Source organism: Canis lupus, chromosome 25, assembly GCF_011100685.1.
Source record: "Canis lupus familiaris isolate Mischka breed German Shepherd chromosome 25, alternate assembly UU_Cfam_GSD_1.0, whole genome shotgun sequence".
In the NCBI taxonomy this organism is placed as follows: domain Eukaryota; kingdom Metazoa; phylum Chordata; class Mammalia; order Carnivora; family Canidae; genus Canis; species Canis lupus.
The window spans coordinates 35,338,806-35,357,177 of NC_049246.1; the positions used below are offsets into that span (position 1 = coordinate 35,338,806).

Below are 18,372 nucleotides of genomic sequence, written 5' to 3' on the forward strand. Positions count from 1 at the left end.
ATCCTATCTTTTATCATCTAGTCTTATTCCATGACTGGTATCCTTGCCCTAAGGAGAGCATGAGTGCCTTGAGCCAGCACAGGATCTTCTGTCCCTTGTACCACAGGAGCACAGTTCCAGCCACACGATAGACAAACAGATTCTGTGGGTGATTCGGGGTCCCATCCATGGCACTCACAGGTATGAAAGGGTGTCCGGTCGGGCAGAGAGCGGGTTTTCCTCCGGATAGGCAGTGACTTTTCCATCTCTTCTTTCAAGATCATCTTTCCCAAGTTGGAAGTAACCTGGGGAAGGAGAAAGGAAGATGCGCCCAAGACTTCTATACTCACTTCTCATCTCCATTGGAGCTGAGTATCCACAGGCAGGACTGGGGACAGGTTTCCCAAGGGGCTGGGGTTGTGCCCCGGAGCCTGTGGAGCCTGTCCTTCTGGTCTAAAGCACTGCCGTTCGGGGTCTGGCCACCCTCGAGAGCAAGGAGGCAGTGCTGCTTGGTATTTAACTGTATCTGAGTGGCCTCTGCATCCCAGGTTACTCACCCAGAGCACAAGCCCAGGCCACTGTCACTGGCCTTCCTATGACTCCTGACACCCTCTCTCCTGCCCTGGATGCCAGCAGTCTGCTCTCTCCCTGCTCCTCTTCCCGTGAACTTAGCCTTCCTGAATCCTGGCACTGGGTGTGTGTGGGGCACCTTTTCTTTCCTTTAACCCTAAGCTAACTGGTGATCCCCCCAAGCAGCATGAAGTCCTGGTGTCCCTTCAGTAGCAGCAACCTGATGTCCCGGGAAGAAGGGGAATCCCTCATGTTTCTACTAGGAGGTTCTTTAGGACAGAAGAGTTAGAGCCCAAGGCCTTTGGTCCCCAAGAAGACGTGGGCAGGGTGGCTGGGGCGAAGTGAGATGCTACCTTACTGAGTTCCTCTCGCTGACGCTCCCTGAGAGCCTTCATCTCGTCCCCGGAGTCATCATCTTCTTCCTCTTCCTCTTCCTCTGCCCCCCTCCGAGAGGCCTTCCGTTTCCTCCATTCTGTCTCTGGGGAACACAGGCAAAAGCAGGCTCATCAATCAGCCATTCACGCACCAAGTATTTATCAGGTGCTGCCTTGTGCACCTTCCAGAGAATGCGACAAGCCATCTCGTGCAAAATAAAAGTACCATTCTCTAGCCTTATGGTAAAGCTGAATTGGCGACACTCAGTCACACAACTTAAAGTCACTGGGGACCAGGACCTTGCCTCACTCCTCCTTCTCTCTTCCAGAGCTCCTATCGCAGAGCCTGGGACGCAGGTGTTTAAGATATGTCTGCTGAGTGGCCAAATAAGTAAATGGAAAGCTAGGGAAAGACTAACAAGCAGGGCCACATAACCAAGACTAGAGGAATGCAGGGAATACGGTGAGCCAGGAGGTCATGAAGGGAGCCAGGAGGTCATGAAGAGAGCCAGGAGGTCATGAAGTACGTAGGGTGGCAGTGGGGAGAGAGAAGGTGGGTTCATGAGTTTCGACAGGGCTGTGAGGCAGTCTCCTGGGCCTCCCCTGCCCCCTCCAGCATGGTCTCCTACCCACGACCGCCAACGACGGAGGGCACGGCCAATAGTCAGTTTCGATCTTGGCTGGCTGGTTGGGGTCAGGTGGCTGGGCCGCAGGAAACTTGGAGGACTCGATGATGAGGTCCTCGATGAGGTGCTTGCTCTGGGGGCTGCCTCCCGTGGACTCTGCTGGTGGAGGTCAGGGTCAGCCCACATCCTGAGCCACGCCGCCTTAGCCCACCCCAGCCCCCAGCTCTCTCTCCTGTCCCCTGCTCACACCTGGGACACTGTGGCTGTACAAACAGTGCACACAAGAACGGGCATACGGGGCAGAGGTTATCTGCTGCTATGAACAGCTGTTCTCCCGTGGCCTCCCAGCCCGCAGTGTGAAGGGGCCCAGGTCACAGAGGGGAGCCCTCACCTCTCTGCTTGTAGATAGGTGGCTTCTTGTAGATGTTGGAATCTGGGCGGGTGGTCTCTGTGGACAGGGAGCAAGAGCAGATGAGGAGATGCTGATGGTGGGTGAGGCCGGGTCAGTGAAGAGAAGGGCACAAATGAGATGGTGTGGGGAATTCATGGGCTCCTGCCGAGAGCTGAGACCTGAGACAGAACCTGAGTGCCTGGAACTGTCCCTCAGGGGTTTTGGACTTTCCACACTTTTCTGGTTGGGTGGGAGGAAAGGCTCAAGAGGTTTCATCATCTTGGGAGGAGTAGGGTGGTTTGCCTGGGGTCTGGGCATCAGGGGTGCAGCCATTCTGTGCTGAGCATATACCCCAGAGAATGGGGGACTGAGAAGCAGCAGCTTGGGTCCCTGTTAGGAAAAGAGGTCCTGGGGAAAGTGTGCAGCCACACTGCCAGAAAACCTACCAGGATGGTGGAAATGGGGTAGGCTGGTCCGGGGGGTCCCGGTGGTTCTTGGGGCTGAAGCCTGAGAGATGGTTCCAGGGGACCGGCTCTCCGCCCACACCTGCAGAGCAGAAGTGTGGTTGACTGGAGCTCCCAGGTCCCCCACCCTACCCTCTCCAACCCATGGAGACACTGCTTCACCTCACACCACCATCTCTGTCCTCCCACCCTAGCATCCCACAAGCCCCCAACCCCAGGGCAGAGGAAGGGTCTCCAAGGACTCAACTTGCTGATGGTGTATGACCCGGGGAGACAGGGTTAAATGAGGTCCTGGGTCAGACAGACAGATGGACCCAGAGCTGGTCGGCGACGGGATCAGGTCATCCCGTGGGCTGTGCATATGTGTGGGGGCGGGGAGCCGGGCAAGTGTCAGGTGTGGGGCAGACTCACCTCTGGGGATGGTGGGGGGGATGTGGATTTGGGTGACAGTGAGCGCTGCGGATGGAGAGGAGGCTGGTCAGAGCCACGAGGGTAGGGGTAAATCCTCATCCCTAGATCCCCGGAGGGGCCACTTCACCCCCCACCACCACCCAACTCTGCACCCTGGCCCGGCCAATTTCTGAGCCACGTCTTCTATGTCAGTCCTTGCCAGTTCCCAGCACTGGCCCTCCATCCTTCTCCCTCTTAGTGCTCTCCTGGGCAGAGTCCTGTCTTTCTCGGGATGCACGAAGAAGCCATGGATCTTGCAGCAGTGTGTCTGTGCTCTGGGGGCCAACTGAAGGTGGCTCTGGCCTGTCCACAGGGCCTAGAGCCCAGGGGAAGGACCAGGAGCCACAAGTATCCAGGATGGAGTCTGGGCTCCCTGCAGAGTAGTGAGTCTCCCCACAGCCCGCCTCCAGCTCAAGGCTCAGCCATGACACTAGCCCTTTCTGGAACGTGGTTTACAGAGTAGCTGCCATGTGTTATCTCCGGCACTCAAGTACTCGGTGAGGGAGGTAGGGGGCGGATGTATCACCTCTATTGTACAGGAGGGGAAACAAACCACGCCTTCACACGGGTCAGTCAGCTGGGACTTCAGAATCCCAGTGCAGTGTTCCCGAAGGCTTTCTGGCAGATTTGCACTTTTTGTCCACTGCCAGCCTTCTCCTCCACGACCCTCCACCCCCTGCTCTGTGAGGCTGCCAATCAACCCGGCCTCCCGGCTTCTCAGCATGGAGCTCCCCTCCGGCCTCCAGCCTGTCCCTGCCTGCCCTCCATGAACACTGGGTTGACCATTGGTTGATTTCTGCCCACAGTTCCCTTTCCTGTTTTGGAGTCTGACCGCCAGGAAAGGAAGCAGGAGAGGGATTTTGCCTCCTTCCCCGTGTGGCTGGGGGAGCCCTTCCCCCAAGTTCCATCCAAGAGGAGCCTCCCACCCCTCACCTCCCGGCTTCTGGGCAGCTCCACGTGTTCCAGGAGAGAATAGGTAAAGTGGGGCTCATAGATCATGAGGTCAGGCCGCTCGATGTCCAGGATGGCCTTGTCCTTGGGGATGGCAGCCAAGTCCTTGTAGCCCAGCACCTGGTTGTCCATCTTGGCCTGGAGGGAAATGGTAGGAATGGAACAGATGTGCCGAAAGCCTCACCTAGAATCCTGGCCTTACCAGCTAGACTTGCAATTTGTCAGGAAGAAAAGGGACAGCCATTTGAGCCATCAGCTCATACGAGTTAGTAGTGTGTATTTTTTTAATTTTAAGGGTTTAGAGAGTCACCTTAAAAGATGATAGTCCTTCACCTAACACTTCGGGTACAATGAGGCAGGACCAGACCAGTAGAAGGTGGCGGTGGGGAACCTTCTCTGGGTTTCTGGTTGTCTCTGCCCACCAGCCCTGGCAGGACGGTCGGTGGCTGTTGTCGGGGAGGCTCTGGGTGAAGTGCCCAGCGGGTCCCCACCCCACCCGCTGGTCCCAGCCTGAGGGTGCTGGTGGCCGAGAGGTACTCACCACGATGCTGGAGGGAGAGCCGGGAACACTGGAGCCGCGGGAGGAGCTGACGCTCCCAGGGGAGGTAAGTGGTTGCTGGGGAGAGTGAAAGGCGGGCGGTGGGAATGAGCGTGCGTGCCAGGGCCGGGCGGGGCTCTCCACCGGGCGGGGGGCCTGGCGGAGGGAGGGGGCGGGGGGGGGCTGCCCTAGGCCTCTGGGCCCCGGGGTGCGGCGCTGCGGGCGGCCGGCAGGTGGCCCCGTCGACGCCCGACCCCTCCCCCGCCGGTGCCCCCCGGGCGCGGCCCGCGCACCTTCTGCAGCCGTTCCATGCAGCAGGGAGCTGGCCGGTCGGTCGCCCGCGGAGCCCCGTGCGCTCGGGGAGACGACGCGGCGTCAGGCTCTGGCCGGCTCCTGGGCGCGGCGCGCTCGGGGCCCCGAGAGCAGAGAGTGCGTCCCCCCGGGCTGTGGCGTCCTCATGCCTCGGCGACGGTCCGCGCGTGGAGCGGGTGCCGGGCCTGGGGGGCGGGGCGCGGGGGCGGGTGAGGGAGAGGCAGGGGCCGAGCGGAGCGCGGGGAAACGCTCGGGCCGCGCTCGGGCCGCACTCGGGCCGGAGCCATTGTCCTCCGGCTGGAAAGGAAACGCCCGCAGGGGTCCGGCTGCCGGGGCAGCCTCCGCGCTCCGGCCCGGGGACACCTGCCTGCCGCGCCCCGCCCCGCCCGCGCCGCCCCGCCCCGGGCCGCAGCCCGGTCTCAGGCCCCGCGTCTCACTCCCCTGGCCCGGCCCCTGGCCCACTCCCCCGAGCAATCAGCTGCCCGGGCGCCCCCTCTGCCCCGCAGCCCAGGCGGGTTTAACACAGGCACCTGCTCACCCTGCGAGGTGGACAGACCGGGAGGACAGGATGGAGCCAAACTGCCTTGGTGGCGCGGTCAGGTCATGGGGGGTGGGGGGGGGCGAGGCCTCAGGGAGGAGGGAGGGGAGGCTGGAGGGAGCCCACATTCCCTGGGTCCCTGCCCCTGTCCCCTGCCCTGGGTTCCTTGGCAGGGAAGAAGGGAGGAGAGGTTGGAGGGAACCCCCAACCCCCGCGTCCCTGTCCCTGTCCCCATCCCACAGTCTGTCTCACTTGACAGAGCCCCCCTTGGGGCCCAGGCCACATCCCAGCTGTAGGCAGGCTTCTCAGGACGCCTGTGCTGACGCTGCCCTCCGAACTGCTGCTTCGCTGCTAGGCAGCACCCCTGAGGTTCAGCAGGAAGGCGTCCCAGCCCGCACTGCTCTCCATTCCTAGACAGTTGGGTCTTGTCTGCTGCAGTAGATTATGAGTTCCCTGGGGCCACAGCCCATGCCTTGGGGTCTTCACCTTCAGCCTTCATTAATTCCCTTGGCACTCCTCCCATCCCCCACCCCCTAGTCCTGGACACTAACAACCATTCAGTGACTGCCTGGCTGAGCTTCCAGCAATGGTGGCAGTGAGGCTAAATTCCATCTGCTGGCAATAAGCCTCCTAGAGTGAAGAGAGCTGATGGCTACAGCAGGGACGGGGAAGAGGCAGCCTAATGTAGTGGTTAAAAGCACGAGCTCTGGACCAGAGTACCTGGGGATGAGTACCGACTCTGCTACGGCAGCTGTGTGACTTTGGGCAAGTTACTTACTCTCTCTGTGCCTCATGTTTCTCATCTGTAAAAATGGAAGATAGTACTAGTGTCCATGTCATGGGGCAGCTCTGAGTATTAAATAAGTTATAACATGTCAAGTGCTTAAAACACTATAAATTCTATGTAGAGTATTAGCTATTATTATTTCTATTTCCCCAAGGACTAATGAATTTAGATGTCTATTCCATAGCCATTCTTAACCACAGGGGGTAATGAAAGACTGAGGTCACTAGTGCTCCCAATCTTATCACCTATTACTTTGTATCAGGCCATTCTTTGGCTCCACCACCAAAACCACCTGCTTGCCCCACAAGCAGCCCTCATTTCCACCTTCTGCTTTTGCACATGCCCTTCCACTATTCTCTGTCCACTTCCTTGTCTCCCAGATGCCACTTGTCCTTCAGGGTCGATCCCAGCCTTCCTCCCCTGGGAGGCCTCTCCTACTATTCTAGTCCTTTTGATAAGCCTTCTCTGAATTCCAGCAGGACTGAAAAAGAGGCCCATACAACAGACCTTGATTATAGGTTGCCTAATGCAGGAACATGTTTTTTCACTAACCAGAATGAGTGCTAACTTCTGGAGGGCAAAACAACAAAGCAATTACCATCATTTTTTGAATGCTCAAGCTAGGTACTTTGGTAAGCACTTATTTTTAAGATTTTATTTTTAAGTACTTTCTGTACCCAATGTGAGGCTCGAACCTACAACCCCAAGATGGAGTCACATGCTCCACCAATTGAGGCAGCCGGGTGCCTCTAATAAGCACTTTAAAAGGATGATTTGTTTCATCCCCTCCGACAGCCCTATAAGGTAGACCCATTTTACAGATGAGAAAACAGAGGCTCAAAGAGGTTAAAAAGTTGTCCAGAGTCATGAAGCTGAAAATGTGTCTTCAGCACCGGCATGGTTCAAAGTGCCTAGCTAGTACCGTGTCAGGAGCATTGTGGGGATAGAGTAAAATCTGCTACATTTCTCAAGTCTTTTTAGAATTCTAGAGTCAAGGCTTCTCCAAGACAAGCTCCTGGGTCACACTAGGTATTTGGTGCCCGTGGAAAGACTCCATTCCAGACCTTTATCCTTCTCGGCCTTCTTAGCTCTCACTTTGTAATGCTTTTATAACTAGGTATCTGAGGATCAGAATCAACTCTAATACATATTAGCTCTCTTTCACTCCTCTCTGATCTTTACTGTATTGACAGCCATTGTCAAACTAGCTATATACTTGGCTTAGCCTTAGAGTCAAACACTCATTCATTCATGTATCTGCCCATCTATCCATCCGTCCATCCTTCCATCCATTCATCCTTCCCTCCCTCTATCCATCCACGCATCCACTCATTCCTCTACTTGTCCATCCTTCCATCCATTCATCCACTCATCCATCTGCCTATCCACTTATCCATCCATCTGTCCATCCATCCATCCACTAATCATCTACCCCTCAGTCATATATTGCTTTACCCATCCATTCATCAAATACTTCCTGACCTTTCTGCAATAACCACAGACAACACTCTGTGACAAGTCTTATGGGGAACAGAAAGACGAGTCAAGGGATCCAAGCTGCCCAGCAGAAATGAGGCATGTAAATAGATAACTCCCATGCAAAACAGAAAATTACATGTGCCAGATAAGATAATAGAAGGAGCCATGAGAGGTCATAGGATGAGGGATCACTCTAGCGCGGTGTTGAGAAGGGAGAATAAAGAAGATTCCTTAGAGGAGGTATTTGAGGTAGGCCTTGACTGCCCAGTTTGAGTTTATGCAAAAACTAAAGAATCGATTATTGACGGAGAAGACAAAATGAACAAAGGAACAGGCCTGAGGTGGAGGGGCAGCACTGGGTCTATCTAGGGAACAGCAAGTATGGCTACACTATAGGGCTCATGGGGTTGAAATATGTTTGGGGCAAGAAGTTGGGAGTTAGATTATGGAGGTCTCCAACCCAGACCAGAGGATTTAGATTGTACTTTATGGACAACAGGGACAATAGGATGCTTAGAAACTTTTTTCAAACAAAGAAGTGACAGATCCAAGCAGTACTTTGGGATGATGAATGTGGCTGCAGCCTGGGAGAGGGGGCTGGACAGGTAGGGGCAGCATGGACAGAGGCCAGTCTGGAAGCTACAGTAGGAGTCCCAGCAAGAGCTCGTGAGGGCCTTGACTTGTGTGTGCAGCCCAAGAGGGAGAGGAAGCAAATGGGAGAGACCCTAGAGGCAGAATGTGCAAAACAGACATGATCCGAAAGCCCTCCAGGGCAGGGGTAGGTGGCTGGCTCAGAGACAGAGGAAGGGGAAGCAGTGAGTTCACTTTTTGCCAGTGTGAGGTGGAGGTGGGTACAGTTGATGAGCAGGTGGGAATGTCCGGGAGGGACAGGAGGTTGAGCCCAGGGCAGGCTGGAAAGAGAGACTTGGGAGCCATTTGACTAGAGGTGGTAGTCTGCACATGAACTTGCTAAGGCAGAAAGAAGTTCAAAACCAGCATCCTAGGAAACACCTAGGGGACTAGAAGAAATATCATCCCAGATGGCATGAAAGGGACCAGGAAAAGGAGATGGCCAGCTCCTTGGGGGCAGGGAGTGTATCTAGTGGAGGCGATTGCATTATGGAGAGACAGGGTGGGAGCAAGGGGATGAGGAAAGGTCATGAAGCCAAGAGTCTGTGGCCAGAGGAGAGAGGCGCTGGAGGGAGTGATGGCTCTCTGTTTTGGTGGCCTCCGAGGGTACTTCCAGGGGAAAAGTGAGGCCTTCTTGTCAGGGAAGCCCTGGCTAGGCCACAGGCCGGGGAGTGTGGGGGTCGGAGAGCGACTTTGGAGGAGGCCAGATTGGCTGAAGGTGTTTCAGGAAAGGGGACACTTGAAGATGTTTGTAGGCAGTGGGGAGGAAGTGGGGTCCCAGCAGCGGGAAGGGATGCAGCCCAGGCTCAAGAGGAGGGTGGGCTCTGGAAGGAAAACTCAGGGCTTCCCTGGAAGGACAGGAAAGGAAAAGTTGGTATCCACAACACAGGGCCCTGTGGCCTGGGCCAGTCCCCAATGGGAGGCCCTTATTTTCCCAGGAAAAATGATAGCGGAGGCCATATGCAGATCTGACAGGTCAGTGGGACAGAGGCTGAAGAGGGTAGAAAAAGTTTGGTGGGGAGTGTGGATAGCTGAGCCACCAGGGAGAACAGAGTTTCCTTGTGTCCTGGAGCCTCAGGGTGAGCCTGGCGGTGGCCCCGGCACCCTCCCCTTGAACACCAGTATGTGTGTGTTGGGGATACAGGGTGGGGCAATGACTGTGTATCAGAGGGGTCACTGCCCAGTCAAGGAGGGAGGGGAAGGGTCCAGGACTGGCCAAGTCACAGCGATGCATGATCATGCCCTGCACCCACACCCACACACGCACAAACACTGCCTTCGGGCATCGCCACTCAGACGTGTGATTTGAAATAATGATGTCTCTGCTCCGTTCCCTGGACCCTTCCTATCCAGAGCTGCCTGCAGCCCCAGACCCATCCCTGGTGCTGGCTCACCCCCTCCCTCCCAGCCTCAGGATCTCCTCTCTCGTGTCCCCTGAGCCATACTCCTCCAGGGCCTGCTGGCCAGTGTCCAGTGCGGTAGGTAGGACACATGCTGACAAACTGACGTCTTACCCTTTTGGGGCACTGCATTTTAATTTGGGGCTTCCCTTAAGAAGTGAAGGTCTTGGCAGCCCAGGTGGCTCAGCGGTCTAGCGCTGCCTTCAGCCCAGGGCCTGATCCTGGAGTCACACGTCAGGCCTCCTGCATGGAGCCTGCTTCTCCCTCTGCCTGTGTCTCTGCATCTCTCTCTCTGTGTGTGTCTCTCATAAATGAATGAATGAATGAATGAATGAATGAATGAATGAATGAATAAATAAATAAATAAATAAATAAATAAATAAATAAATAAATAAAATCTTTTTGGGAAGCCTGGGTGGCTCAGCGGTTTAGCGCCACCTTCGGTCCAGGGCATGATCCTGGAGACACGGGACCAAGTTCCACATCGGGCTCCCTGCGTGGAGCCTGCTTCTCCCTCTGCCTGTGTCTCTGACTCTCTCTGTGTCTCAATAAATAATAAATAAAATCTTTAAAAAAAGAAAAAAGAAGAAGTGAAGGTCTTACTGGTGAAATTTTAAGGAAAAGTGTTTTGAGATGGAGTCGATAGAGAGAGAGAGAGAGAGAGGGGAGGAAGGAGAGAGGGAGGGAGGGAAGGAGGGTTTTCTTGGCTTCTCTCAAATCACATCATGCTGGCAAGTGCTTACTCCACCCTCGAGCGGCCCCCTCCCTCAAAGCTAATTTCCTCTTGAGTCAACACCCCCTGTCGCCCTCCTCCTCCAGTGCTGGCCCTCTCCCCCCTCTGGACACACCCTGTGTCACACACGTACAATGCACTGTCTCCATCCCAGCAGCCTCCGGGGGACAGAGACCAAGAGGGCAGACTGCAGCAGGAAGGGAGGCCGGGATGGAAGGAAAGGGAAAGAAAGGCAGCAGAGGCGGCCAGCCCAGGTGGTGGGGAGGACCTCCCAGCCGCTCACTCCCATCCTCACTCCTCCAGCCCCGCCCCACCCTCCCCCTTATCTGAGCCTCCAGCCCAGCCCCACCTCACACTGCCTGCCTGGCATCTGCGTCTCTGCAGCTACTAGACCCTCTGGGCTCTGGGTTGGGGGTGATAAGACCCGAGCACCCACCCCAGCCGGCTTCTGCCCCAGGTAGGACTAACCTGGCTGTGGCTCTCTGGACTGGTAGAAATGAAGGCTCAACAGGCAAAACCACGGCTGGAGGCCTCCAGTCCCAAGCCAAGCACCGCGGGCCATGTGCCCGTCACTGTCCCAGAGACTTCCATACGTCCCCTCTACCCTTCACACGGGCCAGTGCCCTCCCCATTCAGGGACTGGGAACCGTGGCTGAGAGCGTGACTTGCCAAAGGCCACCCAAACACAAGTCACGCTGGAATCCCTGCCCAGGCCTGTGACGGGTCAAAGCCAATGAACACGCTTCTCGGTGGGTCCCCGAAGGTCCCACTTCAGTCTGAACAAAGGTCCTACTTCAGGTCCCCACTTCAGTGTTGAGAATGACCTCACCTGGTGGGGCCACCCAGATTTCCTGCTCACTGGCCTGGCCTGTACACAGGGAGCAGGGGGGCTGGGGGTGGGGGGGCTTTGTGCAGCCGGGCAGGGTGCTGCACACAGGAAGCCAGTTATGAAATGAGGCGTGCGGACTGTCCAAGTGGGCCGAGGGCAGGGCGGGCAGGAGCTTGGCCCTCTCTGTTTTCTCTAGTTTCAGCCACAGTGTGGCCGCCTGCCTTGCTCCCTCCCTGTTCCTTCTCCACTCTTTCTGCGTGCCATTCCCGTTTCTTCTTTCTTCATCTTTCCTCCCTGGGCTCTGTTTCCCTTTCACACTGTCCTGCTCCCGGCCCCACCCCTACAGTTACTGTGGCAACAATTCAATGCCAGAAATAAAGGCAGGATCCAGCTAGGTCACCAGTTCCCAAAACAGCATCCCATCCCAGGGTGGAGTGGGGAAGGGGGGGCAGGGGCAGCCCAGGAGCAGCAGGGAAAACCTGAGGGTGTGTGTGTGTGTGTATATGTGTGTGTTTGTGTGTATAGGGGGCACCCATGCTTGCCCCTAGGGACATGAAAGAGCAGGAGAGGGCTCCCAGCTCTGGGCCAGGGTTCATGGGGCATCCTTGAAGCCTGTGTCCTCTCTCCCCAGCTCTCCTTTCTCCTTTTCCCCACCCCCATTTTTTAAATCCTGCTCTATCTGCCAGGACGAGGGTTAGGTTCCTCTAATGCCAACACTATATAGTATCCTCTCACACTCTGATGAAGCATCAGGCAGGTGTGGGTGGGCCCCAAAACTGGGTCCCGGCCTAAGAACCCACCTGCTCAAGGCCCTGCCTCATCTTTGCTCCTGGTGGCAGCAGGCCCAGGCCCAGGCACCTCCTTCCACTCCTCCTACTTCACACAAATACGCACCTTCTCATCCTGTTTCTCCTAGATCTCTGTTGGGTTTCTGTATCCTTTCTCTATACCTTCCCTCTGAGGAGGCCTCTCTTTCTGAGTCTTCCCCCCCAACTCCTCAGGCTTGCATGGTTCTCAGTATGTTCCTGATCTGGCCTTTATTTATGGCTGGTCTGGTTGGGGGTTGTGCTGTCACTTGTACAAGCTGGATTCATAGGGAAGATGCAAAGGTCTTGTGTCCCAAATTTAGCTTTCTGAATTCTGGGGGTATCCCTATTTTGGTGCACACACACACACACACACACACACGTGAGCTCCAAAAGAGGAATTCCTACAGACCTGCACCCTTAGGTGAACAGCATGACTCAAGTATTCAACATATGGGGAGGCCGGCAGCACGGAGCCTCACACGTGGACACAGTGCTTCACCCACACAGGCAAGAGCCCACACTGAAACAGAGTTGCAAAACCCATGCACCCTCCTTCCAAGATCACGCCCCCACTCTCCCAGCAAGCCCCCCCCCACAGTGCTGCACAGTGCCACTGACACCCACTCATCCCCACCCACTGATCCTCCCTTGGCACCCGTTCTCCACGCTCACAACCACCCGCATCACATGCTGCCATCCCCTCCCCAAGCTGAGCACATGTACCGGCACACACACAGCGCCCCCCCATTTACCTATTCCCTGGGGGCTTTCCTGCTCCCTGTTTCCAAAGCCCCACCACCTTCCTTTTCTTCCACCTGCCCCTGCTCCCCTGACTCTCAAACCCTGGCAACACAGTCCTCTGGGAGGGAAACACCAGGTGCATCTGCCCAGGCAGGGGCACACCTAGCAAGAGGGCGCCTCTGGATCCTTAGGGCCTGAATGTCTGCTCAGCCCCCAGCCCTTGGAGCGCTTCAGAGGCTGGTCAGGATGGAGCAGGGGTCAGGCCTGTGGCCACACCCTACCACCCAACCTTATTCTGCGTGTGGTTCTCACTGCAGCCTGGCCAGCCTAGGGCTAGAAAGGGGCTCCCGGGTACCTCCCCACAAGCAGCACACCCGTCACCAACAGCATGCAGGTCTCTGTGTGGACTGCTCCCCTCTCTAGATCTGGGGCTCGCTGGAGGGAGCCTGCCCCCCTTTCTCTCTCCCCCCCATGTTCTCCCTGTTATTCAGCAAAGAAAGGACAGCTCCCCTGCCCACCTCTGTCCTCCCCATGCCATCACTTGGACTTCCGCCCAGCACAGCTAGGGGAAGAGGGTCCTGGGGTGCCAGTATGAAACACCCCATCCCTTTCCCTCAAGTCAGGTTTGATGAGCTCAAACCCAGCTAGTCCCAGGGTCTGGGACCACTCTCCCACTGAACAGGGGCCATAGCTGACCCCTCCCCAGGGGGTCCCAGCCACCACCCAGAGCCCAAAGTGCCCACAGAGGGGAAGAGAGGTGGGAAACCTTGCCACCTACCTCTTCCCAGACAGTGTGGCCCAGATGCTCTGAGGCCCCCAGGCCAGGCCAGGCAGGCACAGGCCCAGATCCCCGGGGGCTGCCGCTTTTTCTCAAGAGCCAAGGTAGCAGGCGTCTCTTCCAGGAACCCAGCCGCGCTTTCCCAGAGCACAAATAACAGGAAAAAAGCCGGCTCGGGGTAGGTGGGTGGGTGGGTGGGGGGAGCTGGCACAGGAGGGGACCTACCCTCTGGGCCCCCACCCCCTCGTCCCCACCCTGCTTCTCTGGGAGCTGGTGCTCTGAGCCTGCGTCTGGCGGGGCGGGCGGGCCGCTGGCTCCCCCGCGGCACCCCCCCACCTCCAGCTGATAGCGTGTGGCCGCCCCAGGGTGTGTGTGTGTCTGCTCTTCCACCTCGCTCGCCGCAGCTCAATCCGTTTCAAACAAGAGGAGCATTAACCAGGCATCATGACGAAGCAGAATCGGAAGCAGACCCGGCAAGCGGCTGGCCTTTCCCCTTTCCCATAGTCCCAACCCTGCGACGCTCCTGCTCGCTCACACACATGCACGCGCGCACACACAGACACACACACACACACAGCCCCTCAAGCCTCATCAGAAACAGCCAGTTTGAGTTGGGGTGGGGGAAAAAGGGGGCTCTACTGATAACCGAGGGGTGACAACACCTCAACACCAGCACCTGCATCTCCTACTCGTCACCTAAAAGCAAGCGACAGAGGCCTCCGGGGGCCCTGCCTCCCTAGGGTGCTAAAGGGCACAGATGTTCAGGGGCAAGGAGAGGGCAAAGATGCCAGAATTGGTCACCCAAGGAAGGATTAACCCCCTCCTGGTGAGGGATGGATGGGAGGATCCTCAGCACCAGAGACTGGGCTGGCCCTTAGGTCACCTGGATCCCCTGGAGAAGGACCCTGTCGCTTACCAGGGCAGCTGCATCAGAAGGGAATTTCCTGCCCGGTGATGTCCAGGGCCTAGCACAGAACTACAGGATGTGCCTTCCCTGAATGGGAAAACCCTCACCACTCCAGGGCCCTGCCACTGGCCCGTGGTTCTCTCTGGGCTCAGAGCAGAGCCTGGTTCATTTGTGACCCCTGGGGGTAGGGGAGGGAGCCCAGCGGGCTGACCTCAGAGGGCTGACCCTGGCCGTGGCCCCAGCCTCCTCTCCACCTCACAGCAGACTTGCCTACCTAGGCAGCCCTTGCTGTTGCCCTGGTAACCGCTGCCCACAGCCGGTCAGCTGATGGTATGAGCTGTCCTTGGGGAAATCTAGAATCTGGGGAGGGGGCTTTGGGGTCTCTGAGTGGAAAACCACAGGGGAAGGGTCTTTAGGGGGACAGGTGACAGTGTGCCCCGGACCTCCTTCTCGAAGAAAAGAGGACAGGAGGGGACAGGTAGGGACGGGGAGGGAGGCATGTTTGGGGTAGTGGAAGGCAGAGGAGAATGAATTCTGAAGGATGGGCTCCAGAAAGAAAAGAGAAATGAAGAAGGCAGGCAGCGGAGTGGCTGAGGAAGAATCGGGCTCAGCTGCTGGGGAGTGGCTGGGAGAGGGCCCTGCAGAAAGGAACCAGAAATCCTGGGGGTGGGGGAAGAAACATCTGGGGAAAAAAGGTCAGGACATGATGCAGGAGGGGGTGTACCTTTGGTGTGGCAGGACGGGCACCAGCCCTTCTGGGCAACCAGCCCGGCCCCAGGCAGCCTCTCGGCTCGGCTCTCCTCCCGTGGAGCCCACCCTTCAGCCCCGGCCCCACCCGGTCGGCTCTGCACAGCCTCCTGCCACCCTTCCAGGAGCCCAGCGCCGGTGCCTTTCCACCCCGGCCCCGCAGGATCCCCGATCTTCCCCGCTGCCACGTTCCTGCCCTGCTGCCACTCGCCCCCCACCAGACCCCACCCCAGATTTGTCTTCCGGTGCAAGGGTGGCCAGAGGCAGGGCTGGAATGCGCTGTTGCGGGGAAGGACAGCTGTGGACTGGGGCCTGGAAGGAGACTCATGACGAATGGATCGGAGCCCCTGGGCGCGGGAAGAGGGGGACGTTCTCCTCTGCGACACGAGCACGTTGGATGGAGTGGGGAAGCCAGGCAGCCAGGGGCAAGGGCAGGGGGGAGGGGAGGGCTCTCCGGTACCTTCAGGGGCCTGGGGCGTGGGGCAGGAGCACCGCGGCTTCCTCGGTGACATACACCTCCATCCCTCGGCGCATCTCCTCTCCGCCTCCCGTTGCCAAGACAACCTGCCGGCTCAGCCGCGGCGGCAGCAGGGAGGGGGGAGGAGGCGGCCGTGGCTCCCACTGCCTCCTCAGTGATGGAGGGAGGTGGCCTGAGGTCTGCCTCCGTGCTGGGGTGGGGGTGGGGGAGCTGCCGCCCGGGCCAGGGCTCCCACTGAGTCTCCCCTACCCCATCCGGGAGGCTCTGGGGTTGGCTCCCGGGGCGGTCTCCGGACACCCCTAATTCAGAGCCCGATAGCAGGCGGGCCTTGCAGAGGGACGCAGCACTGGACAGTGTCCCCCATTCCAGGAAGCCAGGTGTGGAGCTGGGGAGGAGTGATCGGAACAGGGAGGGATGACCGTGTAGAAGGGTCAGAGGGTGGCTCCCAGCAGGAGGGCAAGGCAAGCCCCCCCCCCTCCCCGCAAGCATGGCTAGGGTGGACATGGGGCTGCGGGCCCAGAAGCCTGCCCCCTGTGGGACCTCCGCTAGCACTGAGCACCTCCTCCCAGTCCTAAACCCTCTCTTCCCCTTGACTAAAGGGAAAGTCTTCCAATCCTGCAGAGCCCATTCCTGCTGCCCCCCACGCTCTAGGAATGTCCTTCCACGGGGTGGGAGAGCCACCTTGTGCAGGAAGAGTCTGCCACCAGCCAGCCCTGGAACCGAGGGGACTGCAGAGTTAGGGCTCCCTCTGTCGACCTGAGGCGTGGTAGCTGTCAAGGTCATTCCTCACTGAGAGGGATCCTAGTGTGTGTGTGTGTGTGTGTGTGTGTGTGTGTGTGTGTGTGTGTGTGTGGTGGGTGTCCACGGGGAGGGCACAGCCAAGCCAGGAGACCCTTCTCTTCGCCTGCCCTGCTCCACCTCTACCTCCCCTCCGGTCTTGCCCGATGGTGAGACTTGCTCTGCCCAGCAGCCCCTCCCTCCTGAGACAGCCCCAGACCTCTCAGGGCCAGTGGCCCATGCTCCCCACGCCCCACGCCATTGCTTGCCTGCCTCCCCTTCAGGCTGGGGTGGGAGGGGAGGCAAAATCTTCCTCCCAGAACCAGGCAACACTGAACACCCGTGCCGGTTGTCCAGGCGTCAGGGCAGGCTCCCCGGGCACCCCTTGGCCATACCCAGCTGCTAAGGGGACTCGCCTACCTCTCAGGAGTGCCTTGAGGCCTTGAGGATGGCCCCTGCGTCCACGACCAGGGCTGGGGCTCCTGCCCCTCTCAGGCAGGCGGTCCCAGGCCCCAGACACGGAGTCCTTGGCTCCCTTCTGTGGCAGGATCACTGGTGCCAGCCGTCCTGACTGGACTCCGGCCCTGCCACCAGCCCCCTCCCAAGGCCTGCGCGATAGGCCTCTCTCTCCTCTGCCTCACTCCACTGCCCCTCGCCCCGCCCCATGCCCCAACCTGCTGAGACTGGGAGCACCAGGGACTCTCCCCTCTGCCTGGGCCATCTAAACATTAACTCCCCGGGAGGCTGACTAGGGCACCCAGGCACCTAAGGAGAGGGGAAAGGTGACAAAGAACTGGGCCATGGGAATAAAAGGACGGACAAGGGCCCAGAAGTGACCCTTTCTCAAGAGTTTGGAAGTCACACCCCTCTACCTCTGTGCACTGGACCCTCTCTCATGGACCCCAGACCCTCACCCCCCAGCATGCTGCCATCAGACCAGCCTCTCCCCGAAACCCAACCCCACAACTGCACGGTCACTCTTCTTCTCAAAACCCCTGCTGCTACAAAACTTTCCATAATGTGACCCAATCTTTTCCCGCCTCTTCTCCAGGCAGACATGCAATTGTAGCCAAAGCCATGGGCTGCTCACTTTCCCCCGAACACACCTCACATCTTCCTGCCTCAAAGCCCTTTTTTCTCATGCTCTTTTCCCTCTCAGTATTTTCCCTTGAATGTCTTCTCTGCTGAATGAAATCCTGCTCATTCTTTTATTTTTATTTTTTTGGAGGGAGGGACAGAGAGAGAGAGAGAGAGGATCTCAAGCAGACTTCCCGCTGAGCTTGGAGCCTCAAGACCCTGAGATCACAACCTGAGCTGAAATCAAGAGTCACTTAACCAACTGAGCCACCCAGGCACCCCTGAAATCCTTAAAGACCATGCAAGCCCCAGCCTTTCCCAATGCCCTGGCCCCATGTACTCTCTCATCCCAAACCCACCATGCCTGGCCGGAAGTGGAGAACATCCCACTCAGGCGATGGAGACAGGCAAGAATCTAGACTGTAATGCTCACTAGCTGAGACCATGGATGAGTTAATATCTCTGAGTCTGAGCTCGCCCACACATGATATGGGAATAATCTCAGCCCCTGAATAACAGGTTACATGTGAGCATGCCTTGCAGGCTGCCTGGCACATCTCCAGAGTTCTGTACACATTTGTGTGCTTATTTCCAATAGCTCCTATCTCCTTTTCCCCTCTTTTAGGATGTACCAAGTGCCTCTTTGCTATCTTAGGTGCAAGAGAGGGATTTCCACAAGTCCTTAAATTTCAAGTGCCTCGAGATCTTGACATCTTTTTTGTTAACTGAAGGGTTAGTACAGTGCTTGTACATTGTAGGGGATAAAGAAATATTTGGATTAACCGCTTAGGACCCGTCCTCACCCATGTCCACCTAAGGATGGAAGGTGGAGGCAGGATTCTGGTTCTCATTCTGCCTCCATCTTGAGGGTGTTGGGCCAAAGACTTCTTTCTGGACCTTCAGTTGGTTTAATTCCCTCAACAAATACTTAATCTGTGTAACGTACTCTGCTGGGGGGTACTACGGGGGAAGCAAAGACTGACTACCCCTATACGGAGGCACTTGTT

The 18,372-nt window shown here is 57.5% G+C and overlaps 1 protein-coding gene across 16 annotated transcripts in view; it reads right to left on the reverse strand.

Moving 5' to 3' along the window:
• DMTN (dematin actin binding protein) overlaps positions 1–16,893 on the reverse strand; it is a 23,163-nt gene extending 6,270 nt beyond the window's left edge. For 2 of the 16 annotated variants that reach the window (XM_038573884.1, XM_038573876.1), the window contains exons 1-10: positions 13,380–13,534; positions 4,637–4,840; positions 4,347–4,421; positions 3,788–3,943; positions 2,816–2,860; positions 2,387–2,486; positions 1,941–1,997; positions 1,553–1,708; positions 903–1,027; positions 179–284 (exon numbers count right to left, since the gene is read on the reverse strand). In XM_038573884.1, the coding sequence (XP_038429812.1) occupies positions 179–284; positions 903–1,027; positions 1,553–1,708; positions 1,941–1,997; positions 2,387–2,486; positions 2,816–2,860; positions 3,788–3,943; positions 4,347–4,421; positions 4,637–4,654 (838 nt within the window). In that variant the 5' untranslated portion in view covers positions 4,655–4,840; positions 13,380–13,534. Of the gene's footprint in view, positions 1–178; positions 285–902; positions 1,028–1,552; positions 1,709–1,940; positions 1,998–2,386; positions 2,487–2,815; positions 2,861–3,787; positions 3,944–4,346; positions 4,422–4,636; positions 4,841–10,690; positions 10,851–13,379; positions 13,535–15,493; positions 15,639–16,708 lie in introns of those variants that run through there. The other 14 variants (XM_038573885.1, XM_038573880.1, XM_038573877.1 and 11 more) reach the window with 13 other exon arrangements.
• Between the last annotated feature and the right edge of the window lie 1,479 nt (positions 16,894–18,372).